General features: G+C 37.3%; 1 protein-coding gene across 1 annotated transcript in view; it reads right to left on the bottom strand.

Annotated features, from left to right (window-relative positions):
- Positions 1 to 2,519: 2,519 nt before the first annotated feature.
- Positions 2,520 to 21,546, bottom strand: part of CDK8 (cyclin dependent kinase 8) — a gene marked incomplete at its 5' end in the record, with an annotated part of 129,915 nt that continues 110,888 nt past the window's right edge. The window contains 7 exons of the mRNA XM_006163280.3: positions 2,520 to 2,912; positions 6,049 to 6,204; positions 6,330 to 6,408; positions 8,728 to 8,825; positions 11,893 to 11,965; positions 13,051 to 13,120; positions 15,673 to 15,816. Coding sequence (XP_006163342.1) covers positions 2,787 to 2,912; positions 6,049 to 6,204; positions 6,330 to 6,408; positions 8,728 to 8,825; positions 11,893 to 11,965; positions 13,051 to 13,120; positions 15,673 to 15,816 — 746 coding nt within the window. The remainder of the gene's footprint in view (positions 2,913 to 6,048; positions 6,205 to 6,329; positions 6,409 to 8,727; positions 8,826 to 11,892; positions 11,966 to 13,050; positions 13,121 to 15,672; positions 15,817 to 21,546) is intronic.

Below are 21,546 nucleotides of genomic sequence, written 5' to 3'. Positions count from 1 at the left end.
GTCTGTTGAAAATGAAGATCCCGGGGCTAGCTGCAGGGATGCAGCACGAGTGTAGCATTCTGTGATGCTGAATCCATATGGGAAGGTCTGGGTTCACATCCCAAGGTCTCCCTGCACACTTGGGCCAGGCTGGCTGAGGCGAGGGGCACATCGCTGTGTGAAGACCTGTTAGAGGTACCTCTCTACCTGTCTATGTTTCATGGAAGAAATAAACTTAAGGAAGAATGTTTGAGCTGGTTCCATAGCCTAGTGTTTAAGAGAGTTGGATCCCACATGGTCAACTGTGCAGTTGGAATCTTGGCTGTTGTGGCTTGAAAAATACACCAGGCATACATATGTTTGTGGCCCAAATCCTTACAGGATGGAGAAATGGAGAAGGGATTGTGGTGACCACACCTCATTGGAGGGTGATTTCTCTCTCTCTCTCTGTCAAGTGCATGCATCCTCTGGGAATTCAAAAAAAAAGAATGAAGTTTCCATGTTCTGTTCTTTATCGAATCAACCTCTGGAACTAGACCCTGATGGGTAGCGATGGTATTATTTCAGATGATTCTTAATATCCACTAAAGCTTGAAAACCAAAGTATGAAAGGCAGGGAGAAAATAGAAGACATTTAAGAGTGGTATAAGGTTGATAGAAGCCAAACTGTGGAGGGTTTTAACTCAATTTGTGGTCAAGGTGTGGTCGAGCTCCTAAGGACTGTAAGTAGATGAGCTCTACAGGCAGACCTATGCACGTGTGAATAGACTGGGGTGTGAGGACTTAAAATGGAAATGCAAACTTGGCTCCTAAAATGATCCTTACTGTTATGGTCAGGCCTATTGGTACTGAGATTCTTCAGTTTTAAAAATGTTTTAGAAATTTTTATTATGAATGAGTTGAGTTTATAAAGAAAAAATAATAGTTTTAAAAAAAAATCTGTATTTTGTGCTGAAGGAAGAAAGACAAAAGGAACTGCAAAAAGGACCTGCTGCTGACAGTCAAACCCTTGTCAGCATAACTTAGCACAGGTTAAGCATTACTCAAGAGATGGAATGCTCAGCACATCGTCTTTCAATCAGAACGTGTCTGCATCGTGTATCGTATTGGACAGCAGGAAGTGCCACAGAGAACTCCTACCTAAGCCCTAACTCACTACTCCAATATGGAGGCAGAACATAATGGGTATTAGTAATGAAAACAACTGAAGAGATTTATTCAGAGGTCATTTGTTATGAGTCATTTAAAAATTAAAAATACTTGGGCTAGTGGCATGGTTAAGGTGCTGTATTCCCATAAAGTCAAACGTGGTTCAATTCCTGGACCTAGTGGCTTATTTCCTCACTTTCCCTTTCGCTCTCTTGTCAAATTAAAAAACTAATAATGATAATAAATAAAATAGTTCTTTAAAGAAAAATGAAAACAAAAATACCTTCCATGGGCCAACAGGTAGCATGGTGGCTAAGGCGCTGGACTCCCACCAACCATAATCTGAATCAAGGACTTGGAGGTTTGCTTTCACATTCTCCTTGTCCCCACTCTGGTGAGCACATGTGCCCATACCAAATTTAAAATAATAATAAAGAAAATGAAATGATTTAAAAAACTCTCTGTACATGTAAAAATACAGCTGACGCCATAATATGATTTATGAAAAATAAATTTATTACATAACACCTTGTTTTTAACAATGTTCAATTTTTTTTATTCAGAATACTTGTGTCATTCATGTAAAATAGTTTGATACAGTACATTGTATGTTATAGGTTTTTTTTTCCTCAAAAATTCTAAGGCTCTCCTACTCTTTTCTCCTTTGCTGAAGTAAGGGCACCCTAAACAACGTGCGAACAAGGTTTTAAAAAGAAAATTAACTGAACAAAATTTAATAGCACTACACCAACCAACTTTAAAATCAGGACAAAATATCTGAATTGGATGCCGCACCTTTTTAAGGAAGTTATCATTCATGCTTTTCTCATCTTAAAGCATGCTCACAAATCAGCAACACCAACAGGAGAAATAAAACACTGTCTATGACAATCATTTTAGTTTTGTTTGCTGAACCAAACAGGTTTATATCAATGACAACATATTTAATTACTATCAAATAGCAGCTTTAATACCAGTCAAGTCATAGATTGAAAATCAAAAGAAACTTAGAAGTTGGAAATTAATCTTTGGGAGTTTTGAAACCTTTCTGGAAAAACTATGTGGCTTTTTGTACTTTCAAAAAAATCCAAGCATTACTCTTGGTCAAAAAACACTGATTAATGTAGAAAATGAATCAACCCACTGATAAGACACTAAAAAGAAAGGTGTACCAAAATAATCTCATTTTGAGTCTCGGTTATTTTGTTGAGTTAACGTATACTGTATGTTTCAAGTACCAGTTAAACTTTGTGTCTGTGTGTGTACTATTGGTCAGATAATGTTGTTACACTGAAAGAATTCACCACATACGAAGACAAATGCTTGCCCCTAGCACATTTCACAGCTTCAACTGCTACAGACTGTCACTGAAAAAAATGCATTGGTCAGTCTGAACCATGTCAAGTAAACTATGGAAGTAGCAAATCCACAACACAAACTGTGCTAGCACTTTCTTTTCAAGTCTAACTCCAAAACAGGTACAACTTGGAAGCCACTACCCCAATCTGTGAAAAGTGGTGGAACTTGGCTCCTGGACATTTCGAAGATGCGGTTGGTTGGACAGTACATTCTCATGGCCCAGACCAGGTTCCCGCAGACAGCTGCACAGTCAGCCCTGCAGCATTAGCAACAGTGCATTGACGAGATTCCGAGGCCGCTCAGTACCGATGCGTCTGATGTGAGTACTGTGGAGGCTGCTGGGAGGTAGCTGAGTATCCCATGCTGCTCTGTGGCTGTGATGTGCTTGGTCCAGGGTTGGGATAGGCAGCATGAGGATTGGAACGCTGAAAGGACAGGAGGAACAAGTGTGACTCGGGTACTTCTAGAAGTAGCTAGACCCCAAGACAGCAAGGCCTATGCGTGATCAAGGACAAGGATATAAAAATTTTGTAGTATGTACTGGTTTTAGAATTAAGAAGACAAAAAAAAAACCAAAAAAAAAAACCAAAACAACAAATCTTTGAACACATTAGCTTTGCTTTAGGCAAAGACAGAAGTACTGCTATCCGGGAACCAGCAGTTAGTGTAATGGCTATGTCACTGGACTCCCACGTAGTAGACCGTGGTTCGCGTCCCGGACCCGGTGGCTTAAAACTCACACTGGGCACGTGTGCGTGCGTGCCCAAGATCCCGAGAGGAGAATGGAGAAGGGATTGCGGCGTGACCATCCCCTCTGGGGGGTGATTTCTTGCTTTCTGTCTCTATGTCTCTCTCTGTCTGTCTGGCGAGCACACGTGCCCTATAGTGAAAACCTCTCAAAAAAAAAAAAAAGAAGTACTGCTAACTGAATACATTCTTTTTATAGCACTAACCCCCTTTTTACACTGTTTTGTGTCTACTGCCAAATAATAACAAATTTGCTTGAGATGTTTACACAAGAACTTGTACACATTCAATTCAAAGCTAATTTACATTCTAGTTTCTTCAACAAAAATTCCCTCCAACATACACATGACTAAAGGATAAAAATGAATATGACAAGGAAAGGTATCACAGGATAAATTTCTTGGGCATCAATATATTTTTATGCTTTTTAAATTACTGAATCTTATTTTCTGCTACAAGTTTATATACAAAAGTAAATATAGTCACTGAAATGTAAGAATAGTGGTATTCTCAATTTAAAACTGGCAAGGGAAAGAACAGTGATAGAGTTTAGAGTTCTGTAATTTTGATCTGTTATATTACTATTTCCAATCCTGCAATTTTCTCTCATATTATTGGTTCCCAAGACAAACACTAACTGAAAACACTAACCATAATTCATCGCTTCTCTATTTCAAAGCATATTTAGTAGGTCATGTAATTCTAAATTCTGCCAATTTTAGCAAAACTAAAAATTTAAAGAGTGGACACATGAAACTGCAGAGTCATAAATACTTCTTTTGATAACACCCACAAAAACCAGCCACAACAAGATCAACAAAGCAGTACAGCACGCCTTTCTCGGTTGCAGAAGCAAAGGTGAGGGCCTTGCCTTGCTATACTCGAAGGATGCCATCACCTTAGGGCACTAACACATTCTTGAGCCAAGAGAGATGCATTCTTCCCATCCAAAGGAAGAGAAAAGATGCTACGACAAATGTCAGCTCCCACAGAAGTCCATCCTTGGTTTCTGTGTTGAGCTAACTAGTAGAGCAACACTATTCGGGCAGACAATGATGTTGAGGATGTGGTGGGCTACTCCACTTCCATAATCAATGAAAAGAGGTAATACAGGTTGAGTATTCTTTTTCTAAAAAGTATGGGACCAGAAGAGTTTGAGATTTTTTTCAGATTTTGGAATATTTGCATATACCTAATGAGGCACCTTGGGGATGGGACCCAAATAAGTCTACACGTGAAATTTATTTCATATACATACACCTTTAGCTACATATTCTGAAGGTAATTGTATACAATATTTTTGCATTGCAGCATTTTCACCAAGACTCATTACATAAGGTCATGGGTGGAATTTTCCCCACATGGATGTAACGCTCACAAAATTTCAGATTTAGAAGCATTCTGGATTTCTGTTTAGTGATGTGCAACCTATACCTAATTTCTTGAAGTGTAGTAGTGGGCTCTGGGAACTGTAACAATTTCATAAGACCTCTTTTTTATCAGTAAATAATTGTCCAGGTTTTCAGTATTCTTCCTAAACAGAAACCCAGTATCACTGGGAATATGATTAGAATAAGCAGAAGTGAAAGCGAGTGGTATTCAATTTTCAAAACAGAACTTTCCGCACAGGAATTGGCAATGTCAGATGATAAGATCCATAAATAGGCAACATAGCAATTTTTTGGGTCAGCTCTAAGCCTGAGTCCTGGGCCTGCCACTGACCCCTTGGGTGACCAGGTCTAAGTTGATTTTTTGTTGAGAGGTTTTTGCTACAGGATGCATGCGATCACCAGAAAGAGAGAGGCAGAGAGACAGAAAGTGAGAAATCACCCCCCAGGGAGGCTGGCCACACTGCAATCCTTTCTCTTCCATTCTCCTCTTGGGATCTTGGGCACACACGCACACGCACCCGGCCTGAGTTTAAGCCGCCAGGTCCAGGACTCACACCATGGTCGGCTACATGGGAGTCCAGCAACATAGCCATTAACGCTACGAGCCTGTTTCCCAAAATGGCAAAGTAACACTCACTTTCCAGAGTCATTATAACAACTATAAGGTATATTTCGTACTTGGTATAATAACTGGCACATAATAAGTACTCAGAAATCTATGGTTATTGCAGTACCACTACCACTTCAGAAGCACTTACTAAATACTATGAGTGCTACTAAGCGTTTTATTGATATTAAAATAATAAACATAATTGCTATAATCTAGCACTTAAGTCATGCTTGTCACTGCACCTTAGCATACATTACCTCATTTAGTCCTTACTACAACTTCACATTTATTACTACCCATGTTCCGCAGGTGAGGAAACTGAGAATGTTTGAATCACTTACTCAAGGTTACAGAGAAGTAACCAGGCATGGATTTTAAGGTGTGTGTTCTAAATCACTATGGTTTATGGTTTGAACATAATAGATAGTAGTTATCAAGCTCCTACTGAACTAGGTACTAAGATACATCATGTCTAATCTGACAACAAATGATTTAGGGTTTCACTTTATAGATGAAAAATCTAACGCCAAGAGATGTTATACTACCTGTCCAAGGTCACAGAGTTAAATAAATGCCATAATTTGAATTTGATCTTTCCAAGTCTGCCTGGATCAAATCCGTCTAGGTCAAAAGGGTAAACCTTCCCTACAATAGCACTGTCACTATCTTTCTCCGATAATAGTGTCTAATGTCAGTATATCTCTCCAGGTACACAGAGGTCAGTATTCCTCAATTACACCTCACTTTCCCATGGTTATGGGACCATATGCAAACAACAATGTGGCAAATCAACACAAAATACACTTGACATACCTGATAGTCTGAGGTCATTATCAGTCCACCTGAGGTAGTGGTAGGAGGAACAACTCTCACTTTTTTCAACGGGGGTCCCTGTGCATGACTGCTGTCTTGATTCCCTGGGTGGCCAGTCCCATTAGTGTGGTTATTGCCCTGCTGCTGCTGCTGGTTCTTCTCAATTGGTTAAACAGAGAAACAAAGTTCAACTCAGGAGGAGAACAAAGAACAGCCACGCCAGAAAATGTCAGGGAAGCATTCAGGAAACAGGAAGCTGTCAACTGTACTTTGATACTTACTTTGTCTCCTTTGTCATCAGGTTCTTCTTCTGTTAAAAACTCTCGTTTTGGATAGGGGATTTGACAACCGGCAAAAACGCTGCTCAGAAGAAGAAAAACACAAATAATTTCTGGTACACTAATTAATATTTCAAATGCTGGCTTTAGGTGGTTTTCATTTTAATCTTTTAAAATGGGCTTTGTCTCCATATTTGTGAATATAAGACCCTTTTATTCAACCACGACAAAAATGAATCTTTTCTCCTAACTGGTGAGATTACAGCTGGCCATCTGAGGGCCCTTCATTATGTAAAATAATCATCACCTAACATGACTCGACTTTCTTCTTTTATCTCACCATCACTTTTTTATTACTACAATCAAAATATAGATTCTAGTTGAAATTTATGTCACTACTCGAAGGCAATTTTTGTTTTATCCTCCCTACTACATTAAAACAAAAGATAGTATAGCAGCACAAAACTGTAATTGCAGGCAGTAAGCAACCTCAGTATCTAAGGAGCTATAGCAAGTATCATCAACCTGTCACAGAGTAACTGGATTACTCCTGAAACTGATGTGATCCTTTACGAAACCCCCCAAATGGCACTTCACCAGAAGAGCTCATTTTTTTTGTCACAGGATTTCCTTGGGTCCTCATCTGAGAGTGGTGACTTAGCATTGACTAGATAAGTGGGATTACATCAGGTTAAAATGCTTCTGCTCAGGACCAGCAAATGGCACTCCACTCCCACATGGTCAATAGTGGTTCAAGTCTTGGGCCTGGTGGTTTGAAAAATCATGCTGAGTGTGTGTGTGTATGTGTGCCCAAGGTCTTGGGAGAAGAATGGAGGAGAAGGGATTGCAGCACGGCCATTCCCCTTTAGGAGGTGATTTCTCACTTTCCCTCTCACCATATCTGTCTCTCTCTCTAGGGACACATTTACCCTAAGGGAAAAACCTATTTAAAAAAAAAAAAAAGGCTTCTGCTCAGCAAAAGAACCAATAATTAGAGTGAATGACAACCCTCAGTATGGAAGAATACATTTGCAAACTATGCCTCAAATAAGAGACTGAGAACTAGAATATACTAGAACTCAAACAGCTTACCCACCCCTCAAATAATCAACCCAATTAAAAGATGGGCAAATGAACTGAACAAACAACTTTTGAAGGAAGACACACAAATGGCCAAAAAGTATATGTAAAAATGCTCAACACTCCTTATCAGAAGGGAGATGTGAGTACATGTGTCCTATGCCCCCTCCAAAACAACCCTCAAAATAAATAAATAAAACAAAGAATGATATGTGCTGGTGAAGCTGTAGTGAAAAGGAAACTTTCCTATACTGTTATTGGGAATATAAATTAGTTCAGCCACTATGGAGAATAATATGGAGGTTCCTCAAAGACCTACAAATAGAACCACCATATGATCCAGTAATTCCACTCCTGGCTACCTACCCAAAGGATAGGAATATACTCAGCTGGGAAAACACTTGCACATCCATGTTACTGCAGCATTATTCACAATTGTTAAGATATGGAATCAACCCAAATGTCCATGAACGGATGAATGAACTGAAAAAGTGTGGCTCATATACACTATGGAAAATTACTCAGTCATGGAAAATGAGATCCCGGTGTTTGATACAAAGTGGATGAATATGAAAGACTTACTGCTAAGTGAAGCAATCAGACTATGAAAGAGAAGCACTGTGTGACCCCACTTGATATTTACTGAATGACTGTACTCTATGGCAGAAACTTAAAGACTGGAAGGTATAAAAGCATGGAAAATAATTGTGGACAGTGCAGACAGCAACAGCAAACAGTGTGGAAGGAGGGCAGGAAATGGGGGTGGGGGTAAGAAGGAGGGAATCAAGGGGAAAAAGAGGCAAAAGATTTAAGGAACACTGGGAACCAGAAGTTAGAGTAATGACTATGTCGCTAGACTCCCACGTAGTCGACTGCAGTTCATGTCCCGGACCCGGTGGCTTAAAACTCACACTGGGCACGTGTGCGTGCGTGCCCAAGATCCCGAGAGGAGAATGGAGGAGAAGGGATTGCGGCATGACCATCCCCCTGGGGGGTGATTTCTCGCTTTCTGTCTCTATGTCTCTGTCTGCCTGGTGAGCGCATGCGCCCTATAGCGAAAAACCTCTCCAAAAAAAAAAAAAAAAAAATTTAAGGAACACAAAAATAGAAAATTATCTGTGGATAATGTTACGGTAATATCTCTGGACTAATATACAGCATATTCATGCTGAGAAAATTCACTTTGTATGTTCTAATGATATACAGTGATTGAATGTAAAATAATAAAAATTATTGTATAAAAGTAAAAGCATTGGCAACTAAAAGAAAAGCATGCGCCAAAATTTCATCATGTTACTGAGTTAAGAAATCGACCACTTACTCTGATGTAGGAAGAGGGTCTTCTAAGAAGTAGGGATCCTGCATAGCCTGTTCTGAGGTAATTCGCTTTATTGGGTCCATGGTAAGCAACTTCTGAAGCTGAAACCATACATCATAAAAACATCACTACATTAGTTCTCACAGTTAACCTTTCACAGCACTTACGTGGGAGGTACGTATTTTTCTGACAACCACCACCACAATTTGGAGGATAACCACACCACAATTTGAAGAATATTTAGCCACCCAAAATAACGACAACAAAACCCAATTATTAAATTTAATGTAATTCACGTTCTACTCAATCCAATAATACATGTCATTATCTCACTTGATTCTCATACAAATGATTACATGTATGTCTTCTGACTCTCAAACAATGATCTTCTCTTCTATATTATCTAAACTGCTTTTTCCAATTTAGAACAAAACTAACTTTTTTCTATTCTCTTTTTTAAATGAGAAAAAATGTTGTAACAAACAGTATAGTAGCTGTGTGGAGCTATTCAGATTTAGATTCAAATTAATTCAAACCAAATTAAACTTAAAAAAAAATCAGTTTCTGGGGCCAGTAGGTGGCACAGAGGTTAAGGCAGCCGGATACCATGTGGCTGGCTGCTCAGTTCAAGTCCCAGACCTGGTGGTTTGAAAATACCACACTGGACACATGTATATCTATGCCCAAAATCCTGAGAGGAGAATGGAGAAGGAATTGTGGCATGATCATACACCTTAGGGAGTGATCACTTACTCTCTCCCCCTCTCTCTCTCTGGTGAGTGCATGTAACCTATAACAAGTTACCAAAAACAACGACAAACAAAATCAGTTTCCTAATACACCAGTCACATTTCAAATTGTCAAGAGCCATAGGTGGTGAGTAGCTACCCTTACTGTGAGATGCAGATCTTCACAAAAGCTCTGCTGCACTAGTGTAAACACAGTGATACACACTTGTGAGCACAGAGTTGTGGTGACAGGTAGAGGTTCTGGAAATAGACTGCTTAATTCAAATCCTAACTCAATATTTATCAGTTAAATGACACTGGACAAGTTACTTTACCTCTTTGTAATTCCATCTGTCAAACAGAGATTAAAAATAGTACCTATTATCACAGGTTTGTTTTCAGGATTGAGTCAAAATATGGAAAGAAATTATTATTATTACTACATATGGCAATGTCACATTGATGTGATGATTCTGTATCTTTTAGTTAAAATGTACTTCATTGGAGGCACTATGGACTAGAATATCTGGCTTTAACATGTAATTTAGGAGACCACTTAAGGTGGGTTTTTTGTGTGTATACACTGATCTAATGTGGTTTGCAACCATCAGTCTGTGTCAGAATCACCCAGAGGGCTGCTTAGCACAGACTGCTGGGCCCTACCCCCAGAGTTCCTGACTGGTAGGTCTGGGCAGGAGCAAGAGCCTGTATTTCCAAGTGACCAGGTGATGCTAATGCAGTCAGTGCTGTTGGACTGGTTCACATCTGAAAACCAATGAACTACTAGGCACACTGAGACTTAATGAAAGGGATAGATTTTAGAGCCTAACAGGACACAGAGTGTTTTAAAAAGCAGATAAAATACTGCATTAGTGAGATGAAAATTTAACTTTAATAATGTGATATTTCAGTGGAAGCCGCCCCCCCCCCTTTTTTTAATGAGAAAGAGTGAAAAGGCGGCAAAGAGGGAGAAAGGGGTATATTTGTAAGTCTCGGCCTCCCAGTTAGTGCTGGCCTGTTTAGGCTGGACTGGAGACTGAATGCCAGCCACCCTTGTTTCAGCAACCGCACAGCAGGTCACCAACTGGACACCACCACTGTCCAGACGAGCACAGTTTATCTTGAAAATTAAAAGGAAGGGCCTGGATTTGCTACTTAAAATACAAACAGTTTTAACTGAATTACAGTGCTTTCAGATGAGACCACCCAAGAGGACCAACAGTTAAGACAGTCACTCAGATAAACAAGACAGTAAGCTACAAGGTAGGTGTATCTCTAGAGTTTCTTTGGTGATGGTTGCCTCAGATATATTGAGTAGAAGGAATTTAGGGAAAGTAAGAGTAATTCCCCCAAATGGTGACTTTTAGTCTACTACAATTATTTCATTAGAAAAAAATAAATTTCTAATTCTGAAAGATGTAACTTAATATTCTAATCTGGGTCCTGTAAGTACATTATAGTATACCATTATCTGGTACTTTGTGAGGTAACGATAGGTAAAGCACAGGTTTCTAAATTGCTGATAAGATATGAAATACACACAATATGACATGATATAATAAATAAAAGACACAGAAGCAGGAGCAATAGAGAGAGAAGAAAAAAGTAGAAGCAGAAATGGAAATAATGTTTGTTTGGCAAGTGGCCTGGTGACAACAAAGGAAAGTTTAACCTTTTCAAGGTAAAAGAATTCCCGTTTAAGAATACTTGGGAATAAGGATTAAAATAATTTTAAGACAAGTCAAATAGAATCTGATTCCTCAGATTCCCCTAATTTTATATGTTATAAACCTTTATTAGGAAATTAGATAAAATTTTAAATTATCATGTTAACAATGAAAATTTTTACTATAAACAAGTTTAAGTTGAAACAGTTGAATATACAGTATCAATAAATTATCTTGCTAATGCATGGATTTGTTTATTTTTCCACGACACACTGATAAATGCTGCACCTCTCAGTTTCCAGAAATTGCAAATAAATCCTGGACACTCTAACTGAAGGACTTCTAACACAAGTTTATAAGAACTATCTTAGGAGTTAAAAATTTTATAAACAATCTTTCAAATAGTTAAAATGCAAATAATCTGTAAAATTATTTTTGAATGGTAGGATTGTTTCCTGATACTTCTCTGATATTTTTGAAATTTTCAAATACCTGATAAAAAACAAATGTAATTTTTAAATATTCTTGACAGACTTGTTACAATAACTACCTTTAGGAAATCTAATTCAACCAAACATTAGTTGTCAAACCATGCTATGGGTTTGAGAAAACAAATATTCTGATGCCTTTACTGGTATGCACCAACAAGATTTCTCTGTATTCATCCTTAAAGCCCTCTCAGAGAGCCAAGAAACCATATATTAAGCCCAAAAAAGCCTCAGTCAATTAGGGGAAAAAAATGCATTTCATAAATAGTGTTATCTAAAGCTTACCAAGTGGAATGCTTTACTATCTGGTTTAACTTTATGTTTTTCCATATACTTGATAAGGCTGCAGTTGGTATACCTGAAAGAAAAATACTATAAAATATCTATATTAAATCTGATGTTAATTTACAATGGCTAAAAGAGACACAGGTTTAGCATCCCTGATGTGAACAATCTGAAATCCAAATGATCCAAAATCTGAAATTTTTGAGCATTACATTACAAGTTGAAAAATTCTATACTTAACTCCATGTGATAGGTTGTGGTCAAATCCCTGCAATATAAAAATACTGTATACAATTACCTTCCAGCTATGTGTATAAGGTGTAGCTAGAACATAAGTGAATTTCACATTTCTACTTGGGTCTCTCCCCAAGAAATCTTAGTATATGCAAATATTCCAATATCTGAAAAAATGTGAAATGCTTCTGGTCCCAAGCATTTTGGATCATGGATATTCAACCTATATTTTGATCATAACCAATATAAAGTATATATTGAAAATAGTATGAGTAACATACAAAGAATAGCATTAAATCAATTTTATGTTTCATTCAATAGCCACACTGGTCACTTCTGAATGAATATCAATGATTAAGCGCAAAACAATTTCATAAATGACATTTACTGAACAGCCTAAGTTGTACCTTAATTATTTGAAACAACACTTGAGTGAACTCAGCTTTCCAGCTAGCTTAACTACATTTGTTAGCAATCTAAAAACTGGACTTTCCCAGCCCCTAACTTTGTAAGTTAGTAAAATAAATTTAGTCATTCTTCTCTATTGAAACTTGCTTAAAATTACTACACAGCCTAGATCGGTAGCCAAGTGCCTATCAGAACGGTTTTTGTTTTTGTTTTTCCCTTATTTCTTCAGCTATGATACTTCCCACTAAAGTCTAACTTCCAGAAAGTAGTAAATATGGAAAGAAATGAGTCAATTTTTTCTCATATCAGCTGTTAATATTAGTCACCCTTTTGATACCATTGTTTCAACATCTCAAGAAATAAAGATTGTAATCATAAGAAATATTTACAAGAGTAAATAAGTACAATACTTTTTAATCTTATGGTAAATAGTCTATTATGCCGACTATTTGATATAATACTGAATCTTCTGAAAAGGCAAAAATTAGTAGTGAGTCTGTTTTCTTTCCAACTTACGTATTTCTTCTGAAATCTTTCATTAATGTTGAATGTTCGGGCATCTTTTTTATATCTTCCCAATCTTTATCTGTGAAATACATTGATAAATTTTTATGTTGCCTACGTTCCTATTCTCATGAATTTTAACAAAGTTTATCCCAATTTTTATTACATTTCCTACACTTCTAACCTCTATGAAAGCCTGAACTTCAAATAAATGCCCAGCCACTTCAAATAAATGCCCAAACATCTTGAAATATAAATACAATTTCTTATTTCTTGTATAGCTTCAGGTATTTGCTTGTGTTTTTAATTTTAAGCTGCCTATTTTACATTATGTTTCACTGTAAGCTGCCTCAATTCCTATCACTACAGGGGAAATAAGTTATAAATAGGCATTTTTATTTCTTTTATTAAACAGTCCTATTTCTATTAGTAAAACTACTTATTTCCCCCTTTCCACCAAATTTCTCATTTAAATTAGCAACCCAAACTCATCAATGAGGAATCTAGGATCTCTTCGAAACTTCAGTGACTTTAATACACTTCTTATGATATAGCCCTCCTTTCACCTTATTAAATACATGTCTTTTTATCAGCTATCAAGGTAACCAGTAATAACTGTTTACAGCAGAATTGGGTATGATATAACTAGGATACCCAGTACATTAGGTACCTTGGCTAGTTTCAATAACATTACCCAAAACAACCCCAGCTAACAAACATGCTAAGTTCCAAGATGTTTCAGTTAGTTTTGCTGACATAAGAGCTGCTTAAGTGACATGTGGCTAGCTAACTTGTTTTCTCCATCACTGCCAGGGTGCTTTTACTGACAGCCTTCCAGGTCCACAGCCCTGTACCCGGTAGCTTAATGGTACCTTTAGCTTTCATACGGCCTTCGGAGGTTTCCTTTTCTTTTAACTCACTTGTAAAAATATCTGTTAACTACTCTTTGGACATCACATACTGTAAAATAAATATATACTTAGATTCTAAAATGGAATTTTCTCTTTAATTATTTCCTTGTTTCAAGTTTTCTGTTTTGTCATTTTCTCAAGCTAGAGATCTTGAGACAATCTTTTAGTCTTTCCTCAATCACACACTTCCACAAAACACATAGCTGCCCTTTATTCTCCAGTCTTATTAACACTTTATGACTACACTACTGCCACAGCCATGGCTGGTTTCTCTGACTTCAGTTATCTCCCTTGAGTTTTTGACCTATCACGGCCATACTAATCTTCCTAAAATATGATATACATCATAGCTCCAGTACACAAGAACTTAAGGATCTCATTCTCTAGCACATTAAATCTAAACTCTGCTGTCTGCTTTTCAAGGTTCCCTATAAACTAGACCTACCCTAAGTGTTAGACCACATTATTAAGATCATTTGTGATATAGGTCCTAACTATTCCCACCTATGGTCATAAGCCATGTTCCTTTCCCTTTGGGCGTCAGAAATGGTGAGCACATTATGAAGCAGGAAGAAAAAGCCATTCCTCTCTACTCACACCAAACCTGTTTTTGAAATATTTAAACAATGTAATCTTCAATAGGGCAAGAATCATATCTTTTGGCACTATTTTTCACTTAAATCAGTTCCCAGCACATGATACTCATTAAGTATTTAGTGTATAAATGAAATTCCCATCACAACAAAGTGGTTTTCCAAAAATGTCAGCCAATTTTGGAGTCAGTATCTGTGTGGTTATTCTGCATTTATTGATAATTAACACTCTTACAAAGGAATGTGAAATTGAAACTCTCAAATATTTGTGTGAGTCTCGAGTTACAGTGACCTAAGAAATATTACTATAAGAAGTACTTCCATTAAGTTCCTGACTAGCCTAATCACTGGGTTGTTGGGAAAGTCATGACACATTTTTACACAGAGGAATATGTCATGACTTTCCCAACAACCTAATAGACATTTAGGTGCTTTAAGTAAATTCTCATTGTTCTGGTCCTCTGGGCACTTTTTGGTGACTGAAGAACTACCACTCTCTGGCATATCTAGGGACAGGTATGAGCTGGAGAGCTCCAGCTCCAGTGATAGGACACCTGTAAACTGGGCCTCTGTTGTAAAACGGTGCATTAACTCATTGTGGAGCACTGTGACCTTCATTCACAGTCTGAGTGTTATAGGAACAAGGATTACAGAGCAAAAATATTGTTATTCAATATTATGTGATTCTGTTCAGGGCCCTATCTGGAAATATGGTTCAGAATCTGTATTCGAATGCCAAGTAGCAGTACTATTATATGTACTGTCAAAAAAAAAAAAAAAAATTCCTACCACTAAATTTTATTTATATTTTCTACTGGTAAGAACTAGGGCACTTTTCAGAATATAAATATATCCAAATATTTTATCATTTCAAGTATCAAACAAAACAGGAAGCAAAATAAAATAAAAAAATACACTCCTCAAGTTCAGAAACCCATAAATATTTCATGTTAATATGTGAAATGTACAAATCCTGTACATTTCTGTGGATCTTTGATAACTACAATTCATAAAAACAAAGAAAAGAGTAAGAGTAGCTTTCATTAGCTGAAAATATACACCTTTCTAATGAAAACATCTATGTTTAAACAACAGTGATTTAAAAACAAAAACAAAAACATAATGTGTACCTGCAGGAAATCCCATTACATTGAATATTCTGTCCAGCTGGTCATGGTGATAAGGATTACTAGTTTTGATGTCCTCTTGTCGACAGTGAAATATTGGTTCTGACGTTAGTAGTTCTGCAAATATACACCCTATAGCCCAAATATCTTTAAAACAAAAAGAAAAAAAAAAAAAGGAAAAAAGGAAAAAGGAAAAAGAAAGGAGGAAAATAAAGTGGTTCTTTCCAAAAGAAAATGCATTTTTATTTTGGTGTGGAGTGTATTTTCTTTCCTTCTTTCTTTTTTCTAATAAGTCATATTAATTCCTAAGCAATTATAATGATCAAATATCATGAAACATTGTAAATATATATTCCCAGCCTACCCACCCCAATTTTTCCTTATTAGAGCTATATCCCATTCAATGGCTTCATTCTAAGCCTAATTAAATTTATCAGCTGGATGATGTCAAGTTTTAAATGCCTCAAATATTGTCTCATGTATGAAATACATACAGAGCTGCATATGGAGCATGGGAACCATAAACAAAACTAAGCAAAATATAGAGAACCTGAATGCCTTTGAAACTGGATACTTGCCAAAAATAATTAATACAAGTTTTTATGACAAAATAGTTTTTATCTTTATTTACTTGCCAATTTATAACTTATAATTATACTGTTAGCCCTAATTAGCAAGGTGCTATTCCAAAAAGTAATAGATAGAGCCTGACTGTAGATATTGTAATAAAGGAGCTTCTTTAACACTTTTTCTTTCCAAGTATTTATGCTATAACAGTGTCAGATTCTGCAAACTTAAGTAGTTAATAACAAGATGAACAAAATAGGGAGTGAAATACTGTCTTTTAAAATGGGCTATAAGTTCATAAAAATTATTTTCAAAAACAGGCAAATGAATACAAAAATGTAAATGCCTTTCATTCAGAAGTCACAGCTTTTCTCTCACATTAAATTTGTACACAACAGAACTGTTAATAAAGGCAAGACCTGAATGCCAATTAAGAGTTTAACGCTTAAAATATTCCATTTATCCCTTTAACAAATCCCTAAGTTGACAATTTCAATTTCCTTACACTACAGTAGTGTGTACACGGCAGACACTCAATAAGTGGCTTCTGACTGATCTAACCAATACGTTTGGCAAATACAGATGGGGCTAAATTAAAAAATCACTATTTTATTAAAGCTAATTATTCAGATATGTTACTGTCACTTAAATGGGCAAAAAATGTTATTTATAAATAAGAATCCCTAAACTCTAAAACTGGAAATATTGACATTTAAGGTAAAACAATTACATTTACATTTCATAGTAGCAAGTTGACCATCCACTTAAAGATTTACACTTTGACTATAAGTAAGTCATTTTTTAAATGATGTTAATTAGCATATTAGAGAACCAAGTCTACCCAGTACCCCATAGGACAGGTCTTATCAGGAAATATAAGCCAAGCTATTCTGTTTTAGGCATTAGAAAGTAAATGGGAAAGATAATCATTTTCTGATTATTCTTTTCATATGGGTTATCTACGCAAACCTGACCTTTGATCACCTTAATCAATGGCCAGACAGGCCCTGAAGTAGGATCAGAGTGAGCTCACAGGTCATTCAGTGTGTTTAATCATCTATGTAAGGCACAACCAAGACACACTGTAGTGATTCATCTGGTTAGAGATGAACAATTCCAAAGAAAACAAAACATGTAAAGGGAAATGAGAAGTAGGCAGTCTAGCTACCATTAAAACTACACTGCTTTTTAAAAGAAAAAGTCAGGTGAGAGGAAAAAACAATGTACTGAATTTTGCCTAACTGCTCCATAGTAATCCTCTATCTTTATCTTCTATTAGAGTTCACCTTTATCAATTTCACCATTTTTTTCCTTTCTTCAAAGTCCTGATGCAGACATTTGGGTGAGCTGATCAGGCTAATACTTCCAACTCTTCACAAGTACGTTTCTCCTCCTACCTTGCTTACTTTTTTCAGACTGGGCTAAATTTCTGAAAGTCTCTTTCCTGATGCCTTTCGGAAAGACTTTCCAAAATTAAAAACTTATAAAATCCCATCTATTTCTCAAAATTTGTGATGCTCAGTGTGGCTATTAAACTAACCAGGTAAAGCAGGTAGCAACTGGCATGCTACATATACCTGCATTGGGAGAAAACAAGATTTTGTTTACTAATATTTTAATCAATAGGTATTCTAATATTATAGCAAGTTTCTATATTGATAAAAGAGTCTATTCCAATTTTCTCTATTTTACTGTATATTTCCCAATTAGCAGAATCCCACATAGTCAGTGTACATTCAATTTAAGGGCAGAAAGTGAAGTTTAACATCACTAAAACTTTTAAGACTGCGTTAGTGACAATTAATTAGAGATTGGCATCCTTCTTTCAGCCTTCTCCACGACGTCAATTGAACAAACAAAAATTAAACAAACAAAACATTCAAAGCTTAATTACACCTTGCCTCCAATATTACAATGTTTAGTAACCTATTATTTTCTCTTTGGTTTAATGATCTGGGGTGGGTTGGGCACAACTGAAAAATATACACAGTACTAAAACCTAGGAGAGGGCGGAACATGTTAGTTTAATGTGCTAAGACCAAAATTTTTCCCTATGCTTTTGCTCCTTAGTAGCCTTCAGTTTAATATAATCCACCAAATTCCAATAAAAAGATTTTTTAAAATGATGACCATATGCCCCTACTCACAAATTATAGTTACGTTCAACCACAAAGGTTTTCTATCAGCTGTCAACAAGTACCAGGGATGTTGTTAGGGAAGTTCTCGCTGAGTAGTTAAGGGTGGTGTGAAGAATTCGCTGAGTACTTTACTGAAGCTTTAGACTGCCTGTTATAGGTAATAGGAAGGGTGGGACTGCGGTAGAGATGAACTGAGGAAAAAGTTTCATTTCTTACTTTCTCATTTTTAAAAATGTACATTAAAAATAGTGTATGGGGACAACCTAGGTTGTGCAGTCTATAATATATTGGACTGCAGTGCTGTAAGTCACATGAATGAACGATCGTTCAGATCCCAAGGTTGGCCAGAAAACATGCCGGGCATGTGCACAGGTACCCAAGATCCTGAGGAATTGGAAGGCTGGGAAAAGAGGACCCTACCAAGGATGTTCCTCTTTCTCTCATGCACACAATTATTGGGGGGAAATAAAAAACAGAAAACAAACAAAAAAAAGGGCCAGCTGGGTGGCATGATGGTTACGGTGACTAGATCCACAGCTGAGTCCTAATCAAATGGCATGAAACACATGCTGACACACACGTGTGTGTGTCCAAAATCTTGAGAGGAGACTGGAGGAAAAGGGATTGCAGCATGGTCACCCACCCCGGGCGGGGGGGTACTATCTCTCCCCCACACACACAGCAAGCCCATGGCCCTTACAACAAATGTTTTAAAACAAAGTAAAAAAATCTGATGTACAATTTCTCTCTCTCAAACAAAAAAGCAGTTAGTACTGCACATTATCATCTCTAGACTCAATGTTTTGATAGATATGTTCAAGACTGATCTTCACCAAGCAAGGAGTACCCTGAACAGCGGTGAATGGTGGTGGTGGCGGCGGGGGGTGGGGGGGTGTCTTCATGTTGGGAAATGGCATTGACTTTGGTTACAATCATTTACATCCAAGTTCGTTTCCTCTGCGACTTTCCTACTTCAGGAAGCAGTTGTTTTTATCTAAAACCACAGAGCTTTTAGAGTTGAAGAGCTAAGAGGTAACTCTGGCTAAATTCTCATTTTCAGAAAAAAAGGCTAAAGGACTAAATGTCTTATCTAAACACCACCCCCTAGAGCAACAGTTCAGACTTAGTCTTGGTTCCTTCTATTGTTCAAAGATGACAAAATTATTTATTACCATCTTTTCAACTGGACTGAACCTCTGAAAGGTAAACACCACACTGTGTGTTGATATTGCTTTCTCCTTTTCAAAGTGCCATTCATTTTATTTTTTTAAAACATTTATTTATTTATTTATCTATTTGTTGTGATTTCCAAGCCAATGGGTCTAGAACTCGAACATACTGAATTCATGTAGTCATATACTACATTTTGATATTGATTAGGAGGAGGAGGGAGAAAAATATGAAAAAAGCTTTCTCTCTCCCAAATTATACAGCCACTGGAGTGGGAGAATCCACCTTTCCAACTCCTGGTAGTTTAGCCTTGAGGCACATTACCTGTATTAAAACTGGGGCTCCAGGATGACCTAATGAATAATGGGATATACAAATCTTCTTAATGTTCCCCCAAAATATAAATTTCTTAGGTAAAACAAGTATTAATAAATAATGAGTCACAATCACAAGCCTCTGTCATAGCGTAATTATTGTCATCATTATTATTTTTTAATGTTTGCTATCGTGTGTGCACTTGCTGGAGACAGACAGAAAGAGACAGCGAGTGAGAGAAAGTAAGTGAGAAAGCACCCCCTGGGGGGTGGCCATACTGAAATTCCTTCTCTTCCATTCTCCTCTTGAGATTTTTGGCACGTATGCACACATATCCCATGTTTTAAAGCCACTTGGTCTGGAACTGGAACCACTCGGTTAGCCGCGTGGGACCAGTCACCGTAAGTGGCTGGTCCTGTGACAGTATACTTTTTATCAATTTAAATCAATTTGAAGTCTTGGGAGTTTGGACAAAAAGAGTTAAAATTAAGCAATCATTTCCTTAGTTTTGTAGCCTAAGAACCATTTTTAATGTCTTATCAAAAGTAACATTGCTGGGAACCAGCGATTGGTGTAATGGCTATGTTGCTGGACTCCCATGTAGTCGACTGCGGTTCGCGTCCCAGACCCGGTGGCTTAGAACTCACGCCGGGCACATGTGCGTGCGTGCCCAAGAGGAGAATGGAGGAGAAGGGACTGCGGCGTGACCATCCCCCCTGGGGTGTGATTTCTCGCTTTCTGTCTCTATGTCTCTCTCTGTCTGTCTGGCGAGCACATGCGCCCTATAGCGAAAACCTCTCCAAAAAAAAGGTAACATTGCTTTTAAATGTTCATTTTCTAGAAAGAAAAAACAGCTGTGTATGATACTACTTTATATACATATCTTAAATGCATTCAGAGAAAACTTGAGAAGATATCAAAATGTTTCTTTAGGAATAACATGCATTAAAAAATATGACTAGTTGGGACCAGCAGATGGCTGGTATCCCATGTGGTTGACTGTGGTTCGAGCCTCAGACCTGGCGGAAACTCATGTGGGGTGTGTGTGTGTGTGTGTGTGTGTGCGTGCATACCAAAAATGCGTTGATACCAAAAATCCCAAGGGTAGAATGAAGAAGGGATTGCAGCATGGCCATCCCCTCTGAGGGGGTGATTTCTCTCTTTCTGTCTCTGTTTCTGTCTCACACTCACACACCCTATAGCAAAAATCTCTCTACAGAAAAAAAACAAAAACAAAAAACTAATTTTTGGGCCAGGAAGTGGTGTGGTGGAGTGGTTGAGGCACTGGACTCCCATGTAATCGACTACAGTTCCAGTCCTGGACACAGTGGCTTGAAACTCACACGAGGCGTGTGTGCACATGTGGCCAAAATCTTGAGAGAAGAATAAAGGAGAAGGAATTGCAGCATGGCTACCCTCTCAGGGGAGTGATTTCTCGCTTTCCATTTGTCTCCCTGGCAAGCTCATATGCCCTATAGCAAAAATCTATCTCTTAAAAAAAGACTAGCTTAAATAATATTTTAGTTTCCTTCTGATTTTAAAAGACTATTTGTTGTATTCTGGAATAACTTTAGATTTATAGAAAAGTTAAAAAGAGTGATCAACAGATGGTATAATGGTTACGTCAACTGACTCCCAGGTAATTGATTGTGGTTCGAATCCTGGACCCGGCAGCATAAAACTTACA

Source organism: Tupaia chinensis, unplaced genomic scaffold, assembly GCF_000334495.1.
Source record: "Tupaia chinensis unplaced genomic scaffold, TupChi_1.0 Scaffold141887_1, whole genome shotgun sequence".
Taxonomy (NCBI): Eukaryota; Metazoa; Chordata; class Mammalia; order Scandentia; family Tupaiidae; genus Tupaia; species Tupaia belangeri.
Note: the sequence above shows the minus strand (reverse complement) of the source record. Positions and strands in the feature narration are given on the sequence as shown.